The sequence below is a fragment of the Ornithorhynchus anatinus genome, chromosome 7 (assembly GCF_004115215.2).
Source record: "Ornithorhynchus anatinus isolate Pmale09 chromosome 7, mOrnAna1.pri.v4, whole genome shotgun sequence".
Classification (NCBI taxonomy): Eukaryota; Metazoa; Chordata; class Mammalia; order Monotremata; family Ornithorhynchidae; genus Ornithorhynchus; species Ornithorhynchus anatinus.
In genome coordinates this window covers 50,679,852-50,702,740 of record NC_041734.1, presented here as the reverse complement: position 1 = coordinate 50,702,740, position 22,889 = coordinate 50,679,852, and the positions used below count along the sequence as shown (strand labels likewise).

General features: G+C 43.0%; 1 protein-coding gene across 5 annotated transcripts in view; it reads right to left on the bottom strand.

Moving 5' to 3' along the window:
- The window catches only part of DLG1 (discs large MAGUK scaffold protein 1), a 203,694-nt gene that overhangs the window by 158,582 nt on the left and 22,223 nt on the right, over positions 1-22,889 (bottom strand). For 4 of the 5 annotated variants that reach the window (XM_029069103.2, XM_029069104.2, XM_029069105.2 and 1 more), the window contains exon 3: positions 21,818-21,984. In XM_029069103.2, the coding sequence (XP_028924936.1) occupies positions 21,818-21,984 (167 nt within the window). Of the gene's footprint in view, positions 1-4,717; positions 5,277-21,817; positions 21,985-22,889 lie in introns of those variants that run through there. The other variant, XM_016227328.3, reaches the window with a different exon arrangement.

Below are 22,889 nucleotides of genomic sequence, written 5' to 3'. Positions count from 1 at the left end.
GTACACGCGAGGTGGCTGAGGGCCCATTACACGACATCTCAGAGCTCCCTTTCCAAGACTGTCATTCTGAAATTCCCTCTTCTACTCTCATAAAATTGACTAATGGGATTAAATCACCCACGTGGGCTCTCGCCAAAAGGAATTTGGAAAGACTACCACAAAAACGACTGACGACGTACAGTATGATTTGATGGTAGGGTCTCCGGTCACTTTCAACTGATGGGCGTTAGGCCTTGGATCTCAGAACTGAACCTGGGCAGAGGTTGATAATAGTGCTAAGAGCTAGGACAGTCACACTCTTCCAGACAAAGTGGGACACTGGGTGCAACAGGCAAGTACGTGGGCGAGGGTGTAGCACAGAGCAGAGCATGTATGTGAGCCTCATCCTGGTTGACCAGCTAGAGGCCCAACGGAGATCAGAACCAAGGTCTCCTGATTCGGAGCAGTGTCCTTTACACTGGACCAACAGCAGGGCTACAGTACGTTTTACGACACGGACCAGACGTGTACAATCAATCTGCCCGACTCGGCTTGAACCTGAATCCAATACTTGCTCGATTCGGCACTAATCATGCCCCATTCTTCTGAGATTCTGGATCCCTATCAACCTCACCTTCTGTTGAGGGTGCTACTGCCTCAGTGGAAAGAGCCTGGGCTTCAGAGTCAGAGGTCATGAGTTCGACTCCCAGCTCTGCCACTTGTCAGCTGTGTGACTGTGGGCAAGTCACTTCACTTCTCTGTGCCTCAGTTACCTCATCTGTAAAATGGGGATTAACTGTGAGCCTCACGTGGGACAACCTGATTACCCTGTATCTACCCCAGCGCTTAGAACAGTACTCTGCACAGAGTAAGTGCTTAACAAATACCAACATTATTATTACTGTCAATCAATAGACGGTATTTACTGAGTGCTTTTTCATTCAACTGTATTTATTGAGCATTTACTATGTGCAGAGCACCATACTAAGCGCTTGGAAAGTACAATTTGGCAACAAATAGAGACAATCCCAACCAACGCCGGGCTCACAGTCTAGAAGACGGGCTCACAGTCTACGGTTCTGCTTCTGGTGTGCAGAGCACTGTACTAAGCACTCGGGAGAGTACGCCACAACAGAGATGGTAGATGTGTTCCCTGCCTACCAGGAGCTTATGGAAAAATACCTTCAAACCATCTACAAAGCCCCAGTAGTCCTCAAGGAGCAGAAATATTTGAAGTCACTCAATTCCCCAGTCCCATGAGCATCACATAGCTTCAAGAACACGTGAACCCACAAAACTAATTCTTGGACTCCAAACTGGCAGTTCAACTCCCAGCACTTGAAGACCAGGAATGTGTGGGCTGGGGATTTCAAAAGACACCTCAGGACTCCAGAGACCAGCTAACAGCTCAATGGTAAAGAGGTGTCATCATCTATAAGACCTGGGATACCAAGAGGCAAGCTTGTAAACAGAAACAGACCCTATATGAATTAAATGCATCAGCACAGCTTTCCATGTACAAAATGCTGGAGGATGTTTTGAGATTATACATAACAATAACAATCATAATAATCACATCTGTTAAGTGCTTACTATGTGCCGAGCACTGTACTAAGTGCTGGGGTAGATATAAGCAAACTGGGTTGAACACAATCCCTTTACCACCGGGAGCTCACAGTCTTAGGCCTCATTTTACAAAAGAGGGGCCTGAGGCACAGAGAAGTGAAGTGACTTGCCCAAGGTCACACAGTAGACGTGGCAGAGTCAGGATTAGAACTCAGGTCCCTTCTGAGCCCCAGGCTCAAGTTCTATCCACTAGGCCACATACACACACACACAAATATATGTATATATGTATTTCCCTTATACTATATATATGTATACGGACATATTTGCCCATACTATACAATCACTGATATCTTGCCCAAATAGTACTTAGAAGGTTGTTAAATTCACCCTCTCGCCCCACTTTTATTTTGACTTTTCTACTATTAATTCAATTGGCTGTGAACCCAGATCTCATCTTTGAAGATGGGCATTTGCCCCGAACCCTTCGGCGGTTATGGCCTCCAAGAGAGTCCGACCGATGACCGAGTCAACACCCATCTACTGAGCTTTCTCTGCCACGTCCCAGGGGTTTTTCTGTTGCTGAGCAATCTCAAGGGCTTTGCCTTCACATTTTCTGCGTCAGGGACTCCATATTCTTGTGCAGAGAGAGAAAGTGGGTTCCGCCGGTAATCGTGCGTAAGGCCCGATCGGAGAGGAGAGGCCTTGTACCTGGACAGGAAAATCCTGACTCAGGGGCTTCGGCCGGCAGTGAGGCCGAAAGTTACCCACCATCAGACTAAGGCAGAGTTCGCACCGTGATCTGATCTGTTTGCTACCTCGCTTTTAGAGAAGCATCCGCTTCCAGTTATGCTCTCAAAATAAAATGAGCCCAGAGAGGATGAATTTGCAACTATTAAAGTTTGGCATCAAACCCTTGATAAAATGACGTTAATACTCCTCTCTGCCTGGGTAGAGTTGACACCTCACGGCTAGGAATGAATCGTACGTGAAGTTTCACAACCTCGCAGATGATTCCTCCTTTGAAAGGAGGTAGTCATCTAAAAATGAAGACTAATTAAGTCACCAATGTTGCATTTGCTCAACCCACATGCCAGTTCTTAAGAGTATCCATGGCTGCAGTGATGTAAATATGCCTAACTCATTTTGCCCACAGAAGTAGGAGTAAGGTGAAAGCGTTTCACTTGGAAACAGGCTTTAATTTTTAATGGGATGAGAGTTAAGGCGAATCAATCGCTAGTCCCTAAATGCATGCCTAAAGACAGTTCATAAACTGACACAAGTGTCACTTTCAAGGACTGATAACAGAATTCTGGCTCCTATGATAAAGGATATATATATATTTTTCCCCTCATGTTACTGCTGTGAAATGACTAAAATTTCACACATTTTTTTCCTATAACAGAAAAAAGACTAAAATGCTTTTCACCTTTGTCCACGCAAAAAATAACTTCAGGCTTCTTCCCCGTCAACCTACATTCACCTATTTTTACTTTAAGTTATATAATCAAATACTGGCTAAATTTATGCATAAGTGCATTCAAAGCCACAATCGCTTATGATGCAAGTACTCGCCTAAAAGGGAATGGGGCAAATTAGAAAATGTTTAGCAGCCAGGTTTTTCTAGGTCCTTATATTTTGCTGGTACAAACTGCAAGCTAAAAAAAAAAAATCAACCAAGACAACTAGCTATTAGACTCAATGCGTGACAGACACGTAAGTTTTTAAAGATTGTTCCAGAATTACACACTCATGACGTTATTCTGAGTAACCGACTTCCAGTTAAAGGAATACAAAGAATCATTTACAAACAGGAGGCATGACCAGGTATACCTCACACCCAAAGCTGGAAATTTTTAAGTTTTACAGCTATTTCCTGTGAATAGTTTGGGAACATAGGAGACCTGGGTATTGTAACCAGATGGCTGCTGTTCTTTCTATATTCATGAGATCCGATTCCCTTGATGCAAATCCTAAGTAATACCCATTTCACCATTTACCAAATTTAGGTTTGGCATAAGTTGCTAAAAGAGCTGGGAAAAAAAAACACCCCATAGAAGTCTATTGCTACAGTTCATCATTTGGGGGAGACAGAGGAAATTAAATCCCTATTTAAGCTTTTTACTATTTTCAGAGATCTTAGGTACATTGTGTTCTGAATAACGCTTTGCCCATTACTTAGGGCTAATTACAATGTGTAATGAATTACAAACTGGACACCCGCTCACTCTGATAAGACTTATATTTGACTTAATGATGAGAGGTACAAGAGACCTATTTTAGTCGTCCAAAAAACCCAAAGCTCTGTCTTCCTATTTGAAGAGCTTTTCCAGGTATACTCTTTTCTAATTGTTAGGCTATAAGCTGCCAGTATTTACCTGTAGAAAAAGATATGTAAACTGGCATCAGGTTCTATCTTGTCTTTACGTGGAGCTTTCTTTCAGTGGGATCCCAACAAGCTAGTGCTACTTGAGGAAGGTATGTTTCGATCGGGGGTCAGATGGACGAGAAAAAGAGAGATACAGTGGGGGAATGAGAGAGGGTGCTTACCTAGTTGATAGTTTTGACCCCATTAAATATATTTCCAAGGAATTACAAATTGTCACTTCCCTGCTTTAAGTCAAAATCAAGATGGTATTGAATGTTTACCATTAATTGAGGGAAAGCACTGCAAAATGGAAAATATTTCTTCCAAGAGAGCCAGCCCTTAAATTACAGCCATTTAAAATCAATTACATTCATTCCTCGCAGCACTGAGATTAAGGAGCATTATGCCTAAAATTGAACTAAAAAGTATAGGGAGCCAACTGGGCCAGAGACGTATTAAGTAGCCATCTGGATCTAATAAAGGCTCTATACTGGAAAGGTAAACCAAACCATTTACAATTTGCTAAAAAAGAAAAGAAGAAAGTTTTCAGTAGAACTCCCTAAGAAATGCATCGGTTTACTGCCCTGGCTTGGCTTTTCTAGTTCTGCCATAATTAGCTCTTAGAAACATGATCATTTAGAACAGTACCAGACACTGCCCGAAAGTACACGATTCAAACTAAGAATTACAATAGCAAACCGACATGTACCACAGTTAAAATTCCATTACAAGTTAGTTTAAACCATAAAATTCAAACTAAAGTGGCTACAAACGGTGAATTGTGGAAAGCATTTTCTTGCTTACCTTTGTGGTTACAATGCACAGGCAGTCCATCACTTCACCATAACAGCAAGTTTTTTACACATTGAAATAGCTTAATGAAAAACTCTTTAAGAGAGCTAATTGCCTGAACAAAGTAGTCAGAGGAAAGATAAGGACAGGCAGGGGTCAAAGCTGTGGGACTTGTTTCAGGCTCTCCTCAAGCCCCATCCTCAGAGGTAATAATTTTTGTTTTAAAACTGAAACAAGAGACACCAAAGCCCAGACGCAGAAAAGAGCGGAAAACCCTCTTTTTATGCTCATTTACTTTTATCTTTGGCTGAAGAGCTTGAAGTTATCCTAGGGGGAAAAAAGCTGTGCAAGAGGCCAGAGTTTATTCCATAGGTCCTTTAGAAGCAGTTTCTCTCAGGATTTAAGTCTTGGGATTCACAAGGAATCACTTGATAAAATGCTACACAAGGAGGTTGTCCAATGCATGAGCTCTAAAATCCACTTTCCCTTGTTGGTGAACAAGACCTTTAAAAGAAAAAAGGCAAAAGCAAAAAAATCCCAATCCTCATTCCAGGAAAGAGAAACTACTGCAAGCAAACAATTCTTCCATCAAACCATTTCAGCATCTGCAGCCTGAAAAATATTTGACTCTTTCAGGCAGTAATGAATGGAATATTCCATTGCATTTTCTGAAGAGGGGAGCAGAGAGAATGAAACCAAGGCATCTTAAAGTGGAAATGATCCTTGAATATTACTTGTTACTAATAAAAGTAATGAGCATTTAGGAAGCCAATCCTGCACATGTTCAATTAAATCCAACTGGAGCACATCTTTCAAAATGCTGTTAAGTAAATCAGCGTGAAAAATAGACATAAAAATTGAAATACACTTTTAAAAGCCTATTCCTAACTCAAAAATAATGGAAGACACTGATTCTAACAACATTACATTTAATGTGTTAAACCAGCCATGCTTTAAACTGTTACCTGCCTGACTCACTTTCCTGCCCAGCTGGGAGAGGAAAGAACAGAGGTCCCAGAGCAGGAAAAGCCCAAGTTAGAGCTGAACCAAGCTACTCCCCTCCTGCAGGATAGGAATGGCCATCCATAGGAGAGGGAAAGAAACCATCTCCCAACCAACTACACAATCCTCTCTCTATTCAGTTATTAAAAACCAGTAGGATTCAGAAAACAATATATACTTTCAGATTTCTAATGTACTATTCAGCAACATCTTTTATTTGGCTAATTATTAGATAAAAACATAACAAGTCTAATACCTGTCACACCACCCTGAATTTGGACAACATTTTTTTCCAAAAATGTTTTCTTGTCAATTAACTTACTTTCGTCTCCGCACATCATTCACTCATTCAATCGTATTTACTGAGCGCTTACTGTGTGCACAGCACTGTGCTAAGCACTTGGAAAATACAATTCAGCAATAAAGAGAGACAATCCCGGCCCACATCGGGCTTAAAATCTAGGAGGGGGGGAGACAAACATAAAAACAAGTAAAGAGGCATCAGTATAAAGAGAATTATAGGTATATACACGTCAAAACAAGTACACAGATATGTACATATATATACCCAAGTGCTGGGGGGGGGGGGGGCGGGTAGATCAAAGGGAGCAAGTTGGGGTAACACGGAGGGGGAGCTGAGGAAAAAGGGGGCTTAGTTTGGGAAGGCCTCCTGGAGGAGGTGAGCCTTCAGGACGGCTTTGAAAGTGGGGGGAGATTGTGACTGTTTAGCAGATTTGAGGAGGGAGGGTGTTCCAGGCCAGAGGTAGGACATGGGCCAGGGGTCGACGGCGGGATGGGTGAGAACACGGCACAGTGAGAAGGTTAGCGCCAGAGGAGCGAAGTGTGCAGGATAGGATGTAGAAGGAGAGAGGGGAGGTGAGGTAAGAGGGGGCAAGGTGATGGAGAGCTTTGAAGCCAATAGTGAGGAGTTTCTGCTTGATAAGGAGGTTGATAGGCAACCACTGGAGATTTTTTGAAGAGGGGGGTGACTTGTTCAGAACATTTCTGTAGAAAGATAATCTGGGCAGCAGAGTGAAGTATGGACTGAAGTGAGGAGAGAGAGGAGGTTGGGAGGTCAGAAAGGAGGCTGATGTAATCCAGGCGGGATAGGATGAGTGATTATACTAATGTGGTAGAGCTTTGGATGGAGAGGAAAGGGCGGATCTTGGCGATGTTGTGAAGGTGAGACGGCTTTGGTGACAGATTGGATGTGTGGGGTGGATGACAGAGCAGAGTCAAGGATGACACCAAGATTGCGGGCCTGTGAGACGGGAAAGATGGTGGTGCCGTCCACAGTGATGGGAAAGTCAGGGAGAGGACAGGCTTTGGGAGGGAAGATAAGGAGCTCTGTCTTAGAAATGTCGGGTTTGAGGTGGCGGGAGGACATCCAAGTAGAGATATCCTGAAAGCAGGAGGAGATGTGAGCCTGGAGGGAGGGAGAACAGGGGAGGAGATAAAGGTTTGGGGTGTCATCGCACAGAGATGATAGTTGAAGCTGTGGGAACAAATGAGTTCACCAAGAGAGTGAGTGTAGAGGTAGACAATCATCTCCACCTTAAAAGCTACAGAAACTGAGGCCCAGAGAAATTAAGTGCTTTGCCTGAGGTCACGCAACAAGCCGGTGGCGGAAGGGGGGATGAGAATCCATGTGTTTTCAATCCAGAACGAGGATCTTTCCATTTTGGACCAAGCTGTCTCTCCGTAAGACTGGTTCCAATCAATCAATGGCATTCATTGAGCTCTTTGTGCCGAGTGCACTAAGTGCTTGGGAGAGTCCAATACAACACAGTTGGCAGATATGTTCCCTGCCCAAAACGAGCTTACAGGCAAGAGGAGGAGACGGACACTAATATGAATAATTTATATCGAATCAATGGTATCTGAGTAAAAAACACGTACTAAGGACTTGGGAGAGTACAATACAGTTTCGGTAGACATGTTCTCCGCTCATAATTAGACCACTTCAAATTAATACTCTCAAATTGTTCGATCTTTATTTGACATTGGCTAAACTGTTAGCACAACCGAGTGCATTTGTTAGTACAAGGAGCATCATACCAAAAATGACTTAATACATACTCCTCACACAAATTCGTATTTTAACATCGATACACTTTTACATTGCTGCTTGATCGTGCAGCAGTTTTTAAACACTTTATTACAGTGTTTTCGTCATTTATTTTTTCATCTTGGGAGTGAATACAGACATTTTTCCTTAGAGTATTTCCTTGGCACTTGCAGACTGGCTAGAGAAACCTCCACGAATGAGGCAAAACTGCAAATACTATCCCTATCTGATGGCATCTATCCTTAGAGCACTAGAAAGTTTAGCCTCCAGTTCCCAGCTGCCCCAGGCTTTTGGGGCAGGGAGGGGGTGTATGGCCAGGTGAAGAGGTGGGCCTACAGCTGACAGTAACCAAAGAGACGGCAGGCGGCAGTGTCTTGGGGCAGGACCAATGGTTTGTTTTTGGTCTTTTTTAATGTCTTTTTTAAAGCGCTTACTATGTGTCAGGCACCGCACTAAGCGCTGGAGTGGATACACGCAAATCGGATTGGACAAAGTCCCTGTCCCACATGAGGCTCACGCTCTTACTCTCCAATTTCCCAGTGAGATAACTGAGGCCGGGAGAAGTGCAGTGACTTGCCCAAGGTCACACAGGAGACAAGTGGCAGAGCTGGGATTATAATCTATGACTTCTATCGGGCCCGTGCTCGATTCACTCCGCCATGCTGCTTCTCAATAGTTACCAGCCTAGGGTTTGGTACCTCCAACTACAATTAAGTGAAAACGCAAACCAAAAAAATCCACCAATGTCCAGGGAATACTGCACTTCTTATGGGAAACTATATTTTGTTTAGCACTCTTTTCACGGAACCAATCAGAAGTGCTAATCAATCTGTCCTCGTACTTGCTTCGAAATAGCTTGGCTGATTGGAAATGGAAAAGAATAGGTGACAATAGGATTCCCTAACAAATGTAGTATGGTGAGGGGAAATTATGCTACCAAGGATAAAGAGCCAGAGCAAAGTTGAAGATGCAGTAAAAGAGAGCTTCAGGTGATTCTGCATTTCTAGTGAAAACCAAGGAGGAGCGGTAGAAAGACCGGAATGACACACTGCGATGAAGAAATGGTGCTCTTTTTGAGAATATTCAAGAGGATGGTGAGTCAACAAAGAAGCAAGTGTTAAATCCAACATTAAGCCCTACCGACATGCAATACAACCTTCCGGTGCGCATGATACTGTCGGGACCGTGGGTCCCACCATGTCCTACACATCCGTAGGTGAACATCATCTTCAGCGCCGTCTCCGAGTACAAAGTACAGCTGGATTTTACATACGAAAGTAGGAAGTGCCATCTGGACACTTCGCTTCGTTTTTAGCCTGGGAGAGAGGAGACCTGGCACAAGATTCCATGCCCATTACAGCCCAATTACTCCACGGCGCTCCTTGAGCACTCCAAGCCGCCACTCCCCTCCATTCCCGCCATCCCCCAAAAATCCATCGTAGCCAAAACTAGACTTGACTAGACTCCCACGACCCATTTCTTTTTACCCCGCCTGGATGGAATGCTGGTCAGGAAGTCCTACCTGCCTAATTTCCATCACAGACAGGTTGACCCTTGTTCATCATAATCCGCTTTTTAAGATCCTCTGTTGACCACGGTTGTCTCCTCTCCTTTCAATAAAAGCTAAAGTAAGCCTCTCTGGTAGCTCTGCATTTCCTCTTTATTCTCCCTGCTCTCAGAGGTAAGTGGCTCTACTCTTTTCCTCCAGAGCAAGAAGGTAATTTCTCCCTTCCTCATCTCCTCTTTCACAACCGTCACAATCCCAACTGCTTCTCACCTCAGCTGCCAAAAGTCTCCGCCTCATCTGCCTTCCTCCTTGATGGAGGACAAAATGGCACAACTTGTTGAGAAAGGCATGGAACCCACCTTGGAAGCATCTACACACCTCCGGTGACACGACTTAAAAATGGCATGCAAAAGCCAAACTTGTTATGGAAGAGAGTGGGGCTGAAAGCTTGAAACCTCTTCTCCCACCCATCCTTAGGTCTCCAGGAAGAAAGAGGAAAGCCATTGCGCATCACTTCCTAGACGGCTCACGGGGCTTCGTGATATGACGCATATATTAGCCAAGTGAACAATGGACTTAGATTTATTTTGGGATTTTCAGATAACTGTTTTAAAGTATTTTCTCCTCTTTAATCAATAATTTTGAAGGTCTGTAGTTCTTCAGGGAATAGTTTCTTAGACTTGATAACAGATGTTTCCTCCATAGATGGAATCACCCAAAATTTCTGCTTCGCACATCTTGGGTGAAAAAAGTCCCACATCTCCACCTCTGCCCTTTGGCAAAAAAATTATATGTAGAAATGGCACGTATGACCAGGCCTTCCCTTCCACTCTCCAAAAGGTCAGACTCTCCGCCTGCCTTTCAGACTCTTCCAAAATAAAAAGCAACGGTAAGAGGTTTCCATTGCCAACAGATGGAGGCTTTTAGGCAGTCATTCACCCACTCTATTACAGTCAGTTACCCAAATGAATATTGCTACCATGGGGGGGAGGGGAGAGAGGACCCTGACCATCTGTCACAGAGATAACCCAATCATAACTCAGGCTGCTGGCGTGGTAGGATGAGGGAGAGAGTGTGGATGGCTCAGCACAAACCATCACCATTCCCACATAAGTAAACAACTGCCTGATGGCACTGGGATAAATAGGCAGCCCTGTCCAACTCTTACTGAGGGCGAGCCGGTCGTGCCATTCAACAGCATCCTTGGTTCTGTTTGACCAGTTCTCACCAACTTTTTTAACGGTAAGCACTTACTATGTGCCAGGCACTGTGCTAAGCGCTGGGGCAGAGACAAGCTAACAGTGTCTGGCACACAGTAAGCGCTCAACAAATAGCACAATTATTAATTATTATTATTAATCAGTTGGACCCAGTTCCTATAGCACACGTGGCTCGGTCTTAATCTCCATTTTACAGATGAGGTAACTGAGGCACGAGAAGTGAAGTGATTTGCCCTAGGTCACACAGCAGACAAGTGGCAGAGTCAGAACTGGAGACCAGGTCCTTCTGCTTCCCCAGGCCCAGGCTCTATCCACTAGGCCACACGGCTTATTTTACGTTTTAATTTGCAAAATGTGCAAGTGAGTCTCTCTAAGTAATAGCATTTATTAAGTGCTTACTGGGTGCTGAGCCCTGTACTAAGCGCTGGGAGGGAAAACACAGTTGGAAATTAGATCCAGTTTAAGTGACATATTTTACAGGTACAATCTTTGTGTCCAAGGAAAAGAGCAGCTCTACCCATCACTTCTCTGGGCAACCATGTCAAAAAGTGACCAAATGTGACTAATATGTGACCGACATCATCATCACCCTAAGTACTAACTGAGTGTTTATGTGCAGAGGACTCTATCAGGCACTATGGGTCACACAACGCTGTATACTCTGTATATTCTAAAATATACAGTCTCAAGAAGGGGCTGCCAAAGACTCCCAGGAGAAATGTCCATCCAGCTTTTCCCTCTCCAGCACATCTTGCAAAAAAGATAGCCCACTAATTCCTCATGGACCAGACTTTTAAAAATAGGGCATTCACCAACAGCAAAGAATATTCAGCTTCCTCGGATCTGAAGAGCTTTCCAATTAAGTCTTCCAAGACCAGCCTTTTAAGGGGAAAAAAACCCCACAGAGAACAACAAGGGTATCAACAACAGAGAGGACAAATATATTACCTGTCTAATTGGTTCTTCCTTACCCAGCCCCTCCAAGGGAGTCTAAAGTAGTTGCCAAGAATTGATTAAAAAAAAACAACAAAAACTGCTGAGGACTTTCAATCTCTGCATTACAGTCTCATTTATCTCTGTGTGTGTGTGTGCATACAAGCATGCACATGCACTAGCACATAATAATAATAATAATAATAATGGTATTTGTTAAGCGCTTACTATGAGCCAAGCACTGTTCTAAGCACTGGGGTAATCAGGGTGTCCCACATAGGGCTCACAGTCTTAATCCCCACTTGACAGATGAGGTAACTGAGGCACCGAGAAGCTGCCCAAAGGGACTTGCCCAAAGTCACACAGCTGATAAGTGGCGGAACCGGGATTAGAACCCATAACCTCTGACTCCCAAGCCCGGGCTCGTTTCACTAAGCCACGCTAGCACAGGAACACAGTGCTCAGAGGGGACTACTTTCATAGGAATACAATTTAGGGGGCTAAGGGAAGGAAAGCGGAGGGTCATATTCAGTAAGTCATTCACTGAATTTGTTTTCCCCCAGTTGTAGTGATGGGCTGTAAGCTTGCTGTGAGCAAGTCTGCTGACTCTGTTCTGTTGTCCTTTCCCAAAGGCTCAGTACAGTGCTCTGCACGCAATCAACATTCAATAAATACTACTGACTGCACAGGCTCAGACATGCTGAGTCTCACCTGGTCCTCACTTGGACCTCTGAAGGACCATGGCATTTCTTCAGTGAGCCCTATGTTGAAGAGCTTGTACAGGCATCTAAACATTAAGTCCAGTCATTTTCAGGACTTGTTTGCAAGAGCAACATCCTCAAGAGTTGGAGCTAAAGTCACACCTGGGCATTTTGGTCACTTTTCTGTTTTTGAAGGGCTTTATTCTCAGTAGTAGATGCAAGTTCAGAAGATCACGGTGGTGTTACCGTCAGCGTGTGCTTCCTTGTCTCACGCCCTTCCACCAGCTGGCCCGCTCCCACCTTATACTAGCAATCTCTCCAAATATTCCTTGAGAGGGCTAAATCTATAATATGTCAATCAATCAATAGTATTTAGTGAGTGCTCACTGCATGCAAAGCACTGTACTAAGTGGTTGGGAGAGTAAAACATAATAGTTGGTAGACAGGTCCCTTGCCTCCAATGAGCTTAAAGGGTAGAGGGGGAGACAGATTAATAAACTACAAATACGTACACAAGTGCTGTGGCCTGAGGGACGGGTGAAGAAAGGGTGCAAATTCAAGCGCAAGAGTGACACAGAAGGGAAAGGGAGAAGAGGATTAAGGACCTGGTTGGAGAAGGCCTCTTGGAAGAGATGTGCCTTCGATAAGGTTTTGAAGGTGGGGAGTGATCGTCTGTTGGGTACGACGAGGGAGAGCGTTCCATGCCAGAAACAGGATGTGGGCGAGAGGTCGGCAGCGAGATATATGAGATCGAGGTAGAGTGAGAAGGTTGGCATTAGAGGAGCGAATTGAGTGGGCTGGTTATAGGAGGAAATCAGGCAAGTTAAATAGGTGGGGGCAAAGTGATTGAGTGCTGTCAAGCTGTTGTAAGGAGTTTCTGTTTGATGTGGAGGTGGGTGGGCAACTCCCGGAATTTCTTAAAAGAGTGGAGGAACAGGGACTGAACATTTCTGTAGAAAACTGAACATTTCTGCAGCAGACTGAAGTATGGACTGGGTTTGGGAAAGACAACATACAGGAAGGATAGCGAGGAGGCTGACGCAGGCCTCAAGGCAAGCTAAGATAAGTGATTGCATTAATGTGACAACAGTTTGGATGGAGAGGAAAGGGTGAATTTTAGCGATGTTGTGAAGACTGAATCAACAGGAATTGGTGAGAGACTGAATCTGAGATGAATCGAGGATAACACCAAGATTATGGGCTTTTAAGTTGGGGAGGATGGTGGTGGTGGTGTCTACAGTAACAGGAAAGTCAGGGGGGAAGAAAGGGTTTGGGTAGGAAGATAATTAGTTCTGTTTTGGACATGTTAAATGTGAGGTGTCAGCAGGACATCCAAGTAGAGATGTCTTGAAAGTAGGAGAGAATGGGAGATTGCAGAGGAGAGAGATAGGGGCTGGAGATGTAGACTTGGGAACCATTCTCACAGAGATGGAAGTCGAAGCCATGTGAGTGAATGACTTCTAAGGGAGTGGGTGGAGATGGAAAATAGAAGGGGACCCAGAACTGAGCCCTGAGGGGCTCTCACAGTTAGGAGGTAGAAGGCCGAGGAGGAGCCCATAAGGGACTTAGAATGAGCGGCCAGAGAGATAGAAGGAGGACGGTGTTGGTGAAGCTACGGATGAATATTATTTCCAGAAGGGAAAGCAGTTGAGACGTCGAGGAGGATTAGGATAGTGTAGAAGCCGCTGGATTTGGCCAAGAGGTCATCATTGGTGACCTGTGAGAGGTTGGTTTCCATGGAATGAAGGAGACAGAAGCCAGATGGAAGGGCATCAAGGAGAAGAAGTGAAGACAGTGGGTGTAGACTGGCTTAATGAGTTTGGAGGAGGGAAATGGGACAATAGCTAGAGGGAGCTTTGGGATCAAAGGAGGCAAGGTTTTTTTTAGGATAGAAGAAAAATGAGCATGTTTGAGGGTAGTGAAGGGAAAAAGGTCACTGAGGCATGAACAGTTGAAGATGGCAGTCAGGGAGGGAGAAAGGGAGGAGGCAAGTGATTTGAAAGGGTGCAAAAGGATGAGGTCAGAGGCACAGGTAGAGGAGGTAGATTTTGACAGAAAGCAGGAGATCCCCTCTTGCGATACTGCTGGAAAAATAGGAGCGTTGACTAAGGGGCAGGAGGAAGAAGGAACTGGAGAAGAGCAGGGGATAGGGAGATCACTGATGATTGCACAAGTACCTAGCCAGGCTGTTAAGAGCAAGAGATGGATGGGGAGGTGGGATGGGGGATTTGAGGAGGAAGTTAAACAGCCGAAACACCTGGCGAGGGTAATGGGCATGGGAGTCAATAAGGATGGAGAAATAATGGAGGAATCAAGCAGAGTTCAAGCAGGCACGGATAAACTTCAGGTGGACGAGGTCAGACTGATAAATTGATTTTTCGCCAGCAGCACTCTGCAGCTCCTGCACGGAAGTGAAAGGAAACAGACTGTGGAGGTGATCCAGGGTTGTGGGTTAGTGGAATGGGATCAACGAAGGGATGGCGGCGCAAGTTGAGCTGAGTATAGTAGAAAGGCTGGTGTTGAGGGGTATCAATCTGGTCGTCCAGGGAAGGCGATCTGACTATGGAGATTGAATGGGGCATGATGACTTTAGAAAATTAGATGGGGTCAAAAGATCAGAGGTCTCAGTGGGACAACAGGACGGGTTTGCAGAGAGGGTGTGTGTGGGAGAGAAAGCAGGTGAGGAGGTTTTAGTTAGGATTTCAGAGATGGTGACAGAAGACAGAGATTATACACTGACTAGAGGTGAGATTCGTATGAAAATACTGGAATGCTGCCATCTCTTCAGTATTCCCTCCTTCACTGGGATGAAACTGAAGTCACCTTCATTCTTCAGAGGTGTCATAGCAGGCACAGGACCATGTAACTCTTTAACAATCTATAGATGAAAACCGTTTTACCTAGTGTGTCAACCAGTAAAGAAAAAACTATGTAAAACAACTTTCTCTTCCTGAACGAGGAATACCCAGATCTAGAGCTTCTGGGAAACATCTATCTTGATCAATGTGAGAAACTACTTTAGCTTGGACAGTCACATTGAGTCAGAGTCCTTATCGTTCCCGTAATTATCATATCCCTGAATTTTAAGATCCAGCAATATGATTGTATTTACTGAGTGCTTACTACATGCAGAGCACTGTATAAGTGCTTGACACTGCCAACTGGGCAGGCTTCTGAACGATCTACATATAATAATGTAGCTTTTCAAAAGCCTCTATCACTCCACTCATCAGTGGTATTTATTAAAGGCTAACTGTGAGCAAAGAAAGCACTGCTCTAATGAGAGGCTGCAAGCTGTTGACATGGACTTCTTGCTTTCCTGTCAGTCATTTTGTAATCTGCGAGTTGTTTTCATTAAACCAGTCTTGGGGACATCTCCACTGCCATTATTGCTGACATGACAGTTGCATGGAAGGCATGTGCTGGAAGAGTGCTGATTTGCTGTTCATGTTAGTGCTTGTACCTGTAGAGTTCCTTATTCCACAACAGAGCTGCTGTGACATCATAAAGTCTTGCAAATCTCTTCAATCTAGAGGAGCTTAACAATGCACTTTCTTGAGGGTTAGAATGCCAATTCTGATATGCACTTACATAATAATACCTAATAATAATAACTCATATTGCAAATTAGGGGGGCAATTTACCACACGTAGGCCCAACAGATATTTGTTCAAGAAGCAAAGTAGATTTTAATTAAACCTTCGTGTCTCCCAATTAAATTACAAAGGCCATCTGCCCTACATATGGAGTTGGGCTGCCTATGGGAGAGCTGGATTTCAGGTTGGGTTTCAAGTTTATCTTCTGTGTGTTTTTATTATTTTAATAGGTAAGGTTTTTGTTTTTTTCAAGTTGAAATAAATGAATCAGAAAATACTTCTAAATTAGACTCTGGCATGCAATAAACTAAGATGGGATGCCTAAAATTAGTTGGGAAGCAGCAGGGCATAGTGTGAAGCAGTGTAGTGCATGAAACGTGGGCCTGGGAGCCAGAAGACCTGTGTTCTAATCCAGGTTCTGCCACTTGGCTGCTGGGAGACCTTGGGCAAGTCATTTAACTTCTCTTATGACTCGGTCTCTTCAACGGCAAAATGGAGGTTCCATATCTGTTCTTCCTCCTAATTGATGACGGTGAGCCGAATGTGGAACAGAGGCTGTGTTTGACCTGATTATCATGTAGCTACCCCGGCCCTTAGAACAGCGCTTGAAACCTAAGAAGTGTTTTAATATCACTTTTTTTTAAAAAAAAAAAAGACTGCCCTGAAGACAGCAAATAAAAAATGCCACATTGATGGTCATGATGCCCTACACTACCTGGTGGAAGGCACAGGGTGTAAAACATTTTCACCCTTGTTATTCTAGAGGCAATTTCCTATTTCTTGGCAGTTGAGTCCAAGCCAGATGTCAAAGATCTTCCTGCCCGCTCTGCCCACCTTGTTGCCAGATTTGCCACAATTACTGCCAATTAAATCTCTGGCCAAGCCCGCTAATTCACTAGAGTAGATCGTTCTCTAACCTTGTTCGCAGCTTGGAATAGTTCTTCCCCCAAAGCTCTAAGGTCCTAGAAGAACCCAAGCTCTCTTGAAATACCCAATTTCCTATTTTCATTCCATTTATTCCAGTGCTAACTCCTTGACTCTCAACACACCACCCATTTACCATGAATGCCCTCTCTATCCCAATTCCCCTCCTTTCTGACTTCCCCGCCACCCCTTCACAAAGTAGGCCTTTTTTTACCATCAAAAACTCTGGTATATACTCATATACTTCTCTATTGCCCAAAACATATGTGCAATTTTGCAGACTTCAAGTGTCTGAGGGGGGAAAAAAAACACCTTTTTTGTGTACTTTAACTTCCCTCCTCTGACCTTGTCCCTCTCACCCTATAAGGTCACTTTCTTGACTACAGAAGCGTCTCCCTCGGCCCAGCCTCAGGGAACTCCTTCTTGCCACCTTCCCAACACCACATTCAGAAACCCCCGCTCCCAACATACCCTACGCAGCAGCAGCAGTCTCAACGAATTTTAGAAGGCCCTCCAAGTCCCCTTTACCAGTGGACTTCCTGGGCTCCATAACTAATAGCCTTTACTAACCACTTTACTGGGTGTTGAGCACTGAAATGAGCGCTGAGAAAGACTACCCAAGTGGAAAGGATATAGTCCCTGTTCCTCAGACTTTTATGTTGCTTGGCATTTATATTATTCTATCTTTCCCGCTCAATCTACTTCAAGCCCTTCCAGACTATTTTTCAACTGTGAACTCTAGGAGGGCTATGGATCTAACCTGGGTAATTTTTTATCCCAGAGCACAGTACTGTGCTCTGCATAAAGTGCTTAATAAATATTATTCATTCCATCATATTTATTGAGTACTTACTGTGTGCAGCACACTGTAGTTAGTGCTTGGAAGGGCGCAATATAACAATAAACAGAAACAGTCCCTGTCCACAATTAGCTTACAGTCTAGAGGGGTAGACAGACATTAATAGAAATAAATTACAGATACAGACATATGTGCTGTGGGGTTGGGAGGCTGGTGAATAAAGGGAGCAAATCAGAAGCAAGTGGGAAAAGAAGAAAGGAGGCCTTATGGAAGACCACTTGGAGATGAGCCTTCACTAAGGCGTTGAAGGGCGGGAGAGTAACTGGGGAGGGAGGGTGTTCTAGGCCAGAGGCAGGATGTGGGCGAGGAGACCGCGGTGAGATAGAAGAGATCAAGGTACAGTGAGACGGTCAGCATAAGAGGAACGAAGTGTGTGGGCTTGGTTGCAGTGGGCGAGTAGCAAGTAGTTACTGGAGTTTCTCGAGTGAGGAAACATGTCCTGAACAGTTTTGTAGAAAAATGATCCGGGCAGCAGAGCAAAGTATGGACTGAGTCGGGGGGAGATAGGAGGCTGGGAGATCAGCTAGAAGACTAATTCCATAATCAAGGTGGGATAGGCTAAGTGATTGGACTTCCGCTTGGTCCCACCGTTAACATTTGTAAAGTACATGCAGGCACGTAGCTTAGAAATATTGAGTACTGACTATTTTGTACCTATATAAACACTTAGTATCTCGCCTGGCACATAGTAATATCATTATCATACTATTATCATTACCTTCAGCCAGATCATTCATTTCAATGTTTGTGCACTCACAGTAATTCCTTGTTTGTACTAATTAGTTTTTACTCCAATACTTTTTTCTGTTTTCCTTTGATTTACATTTCGGCTGAAGGGCAGGGCTTGGGCTCTAGCACATAAAACTGGATTCCAATTATCAGATTCAATCTTCTCAAAACACTTAGACCTCTGATCCGAGAACTCTACAGCACTTTACAAGTATTTCCCCCACCCAACAGAGTCTCAAAAGGAGGAGGGGAGAGGCATTTGCAAGTTCTAAGGCTCAATTTCTGAAAACTATCTGAGTTCAGTGTTATCTAATCCAGTTACACAAAATTAATGTAATCTCTCCGTAAACAATACAAAACCCCTTTTAATAAGAAAGTGGGCAGTCAAGATTACTTAATAACTTTAGAAGTAATTCAAAGACATGCTTTAAAGCAGGCTTGGAAAATGGTTATGTAATGTAAATGGGGAACCAACACCTTTTCTTTGCTTAGTTGATAAAAACTCTAAAAATGCAAGAGTACTGAAATGGCTTCAAGTGTGTCATTTTGTTTGGCTTTTCTTTTTTTAAATCGATACTGATATTTTGGGAAGGTTAAAAATCAATTCAGTCATCATGAAGTCACTTTTGTTTATGATTTACTAAGATTTTTAAGAAAACCCGTTTTGGCTTTTGTCATAAAATTCTATTCCAGATGCTATTAGATCCAAAAAGGAAGAGAATATTGTGAGGCCAAACCAATTCTTAACACTCAGCATTTACTGAAAATATATTTAAGCAAGTCATAACTTACTTTTCCTCAGCCTAGTATATGAGTAGCAGTTAAGGCTTTTTCTCTCTTCCTAGAATCATAATAAATATCAAATAGAGAATTAGGCATGTCAAGAAGGGTCTATTCAAAAATATGATATTCCTAAATTGTTTGGAATCAATCGGTCATTAATTTGAAGTGAGCATTTTACAAATTTAATTTAAAAAGTGTAAGTTTAGGAACTGGTGTCAATTATAAAATAAGGACATTCCTGAAAATGTTTTAGGGGAAGGAATTGCTCTTTATAATTTTTATAGTTTAGAACCGGTTTTAATTATAAAATAAGGGCATTCCTGAAAATGTTTTAGGGGAAGGAATTGCTCTTTATAATTTTTGTAAAAGATTAAACATCTGCACAACTCAATTATCCAATCAGCAACAATATTTGTGCACCTGCATTCAGGGCACACTGTGTGAAGCACTTGGCAGCATGCATGGGAGAGACAAGCTCCCTTACCTTCAAGGAGCTTACAATTTAAAGTCTTCAGAAACACTGCATTCACTACCCTTGAGGACCTTACATTTTAATCTTTAAACAAGATATTTTTCAAAAATAATTATTCAAATAGTACTAAAAGATATAAAATGCTCAGTTTTTCCACTTAAGGGATTCCAAAATGCATCTTTTTTTAGTATACATAATACACACTTCACTCACCATTTGCTTGCTATGTGCCCTTGAGCAAGACATTCAACTTCTCCATGCTTCGGCTTCCTCAGTTATGAAAATGAGGATAAAATACCTGTTCTCCCTTCCACATAGATTGCGAACTTTGGGGCAAGGCAGAGACTGCATCCAATCCGATTATCTTGTACCCAACCCAATGCCCGGAGTAAGAACTCAATACCATTATTATTGTAAAGGGGATAAACAATTAACATCATTCCTTCTTTTATTTCCTTTTCTAACCAATCATTACAAAGTAGCTCTCCAAGTTCTCTGTGCTCGGTTGTCCCACACAAGCTGTCAATTTGCATGTTTATCTTCTGCCCTAAATTCTCATTTCTATTACTATTATTATTACAATATTTGTTAAGCCCTTATTATGTGTCCTCCAGCACCATTCTAAGCACTGGGGTAGATACAGGATAATCAGGATGGGCCTCACAGTCTAAGTAGGAGGGAGTAGAATTTAATTGCCCATTTTACAGATGAGGTAACTGAGGCACAGAGAAGTTAAGTGACTTGCCCACAGTCACACAGCTGACAAGTGGCAGAGCTGGAATTTGAACCCATGACTTCTGGCTCCCAAGCCTGGGCTCTTTCCACTGAGCCATGCTGCTTCTTGTGCTTTCTTCCCTCCAATTCCCTATCCTGTCATCAGAGACTTCTAAATCCCTTCATGTACTCATTCACAGCTCTGACTTTCCAAAGTCAATCAAGATATCAACAGCAGTGACAATAAATCAGTGGTATTTATGGATAGTCTACTGTGCACAGAGCTCTCTGTACAGAGTACTTGGGAGAGTATAACAGCAGAGTTGCTAGACATTTTTCCTGCAGACAAGAAGCTTACAATCTAGAGGATAATAAATGAGCAGCGATGCCCTGAATGCTGGTCCTTTTCTTTTTAGTTTATTTGCATCTACATATACTATTGATTGGTGCAGTACTCACATTTTTATATGGTCACATCACCAGTATCATGAGTTTACACTCTTGAAATTCACATTAAAGAACATTCATATTGTGGTATACACACCCTACTGAAATCACATCTCAGGGTGCCTTTTCCAATTAATCTCTACTCTCCCCAACCTTATTTCTGTAAGCCCGGTGTGGGCAGGGATTGTCTTTATTGCTGAGTTGTACTTTCCAAGAGCTTAGTATACTGATCTGCATACAGTAAGCACTCAATAAATACGACTGAATGAATTAAATAAGCACTTTCCCCGACTTCCAACTAAGCACTTAGGTGCATCTTACATACTTCAGTAATCCCTCCTCCATGAGATTGTAAGCTTCTTGAGGAAAGCTTATATATATATATAATGAAGCACACTAATTTCTATTTGTACTCTCCCACATGCTCGGTGTAATGTTCTGCACACAGTAGGTACCAAATAAATATTACTGAGTGATAGAATAAGAGATGTGGGAATATTCAGAAGTGGGTTATTCAGTCAGGTGAAGTTGGTGAAATGTGTGAAAAGAGCAAGTCCAGAACTATTCTGTCCAAAATTGGACAGGGATTTCCATGGGACTCATCAAGGGAGGAAGCAAAAGAGGTAGATAACGAAAGAGAACGTCAAGGACAGTACACCACATATAAAAGACCCCTTGGGGTGATTGGAAGTGGGTAACTGAGGAACCTGGAGTAGATAAGAATAAGGATATGAAAAGTAGTAGACTAGGGCAAGAAGGTAGGGAATTTGGCAGAGAGGGGCTGTGGCAGGGAAAGGGGTCAGAACCTCTAAAGAGAGCTACTGATCCAAAAGGTTAAAACCAGAGAAAAGGTATAACTGGGATATATCAGGACAGTTGGACTACAGACAGGAGGTTACAAATGACTGACAGTCACCTACGAAGTCGGGAAAAACAACAGCAAAAATGGAGTATATGAACGTCCACACAATTGAGGTGTTTGTCAAAATTCCAAAGAGAAGATTTGTTCAAATAACACCTTTAAAATAAAGATATGATTCGAGGGCATACCCAAAGCTAGAAAAAAATTAGCAAATAATCACCCTATTAAAACAGAGCAGCTAATAGTTCTTCTATCAAAACCCAATTTCAAAATGAAGATCAGACATATATCATACCTCCAGACCAGGGCTAAGGCTGCTCGGCAGTGTATCTGAAGTTACTGTAGTGCTTGGAAGGCTGGAAAAGTCCCAGGTATTCACAGGTTCAAGTGGTTCAGATGGCTTTGAATGGTCAATACATTTCGGATTATCCAATAAGGTCACTTCATAAAATTCTTGAATATCTGGAATTTGAGGTAAGAAAGGTGAAAAATTGTAGAAGTGATTTAATTGAATCAGTTCTTCACTGCTAAATAGGGGGATACAGGATAAAGAAAATAAAAGCCAAGAATTTCCACCTTGTATAAAGATGAAAACAGATATCAATAAATTATTATCGAAAAACCTTGAAATTCTACTTACCCCAGAAAATGGCAAAAATAGAGGGCCAAATCATTAAATTTATTGCTATGATCAGAAAATAGCCTAATTCTTTTTTGAAAAAGGCAGCGCAGAAAGAAACCCAACTCACTTTCCAGAAGCAAATTGTGCTAGAGGTGCACATGCCAGAGACTTTATTTCCTTCTGTTTCAGAGGGAGAGATCTTGCCTTGCTTACTGGCAACAGCATTCCCCAATCTGACAAAACACATTTTCACTTTATGCTTTACCTAGAATGTGTCAGAAAATTAGGGAATGTCATTCATTCATTCGTATTTACTGAGCATTTACTGTGTGCAGAGTACTATACTAAGCACTAATAATGTTGGTATTTGTTAAGCGCTTACTACGTGCCGAGCACTGTTCTAAGCGCTGGGGTAGACATAGGGGAATCAGGTTGTCCCACGTGGGGCTCACAGTCTTCATCCCCATTTTACAGATGAGGGAACTGAGGCACAGAGAAGTTAAGTGACTTGCCCACAGTCACACAGCCGACAAGTGGCAGAGCTGGGATTCGAACTCATGAGCCCTGACTCCAAAGCCCGTGCTCTTTCCACTGAGCCACGCTAGGAAAGTACAATTCGGCAACAGATGGAGACAACCCCTATGCAACAACAGGCTCCCAGTCTAGGAAGAGACAGACAAAAAACTAAAACAAGTAGACAGGCATCAATAGTAACAAAATAGATAAATAGAATTATAGCTATATA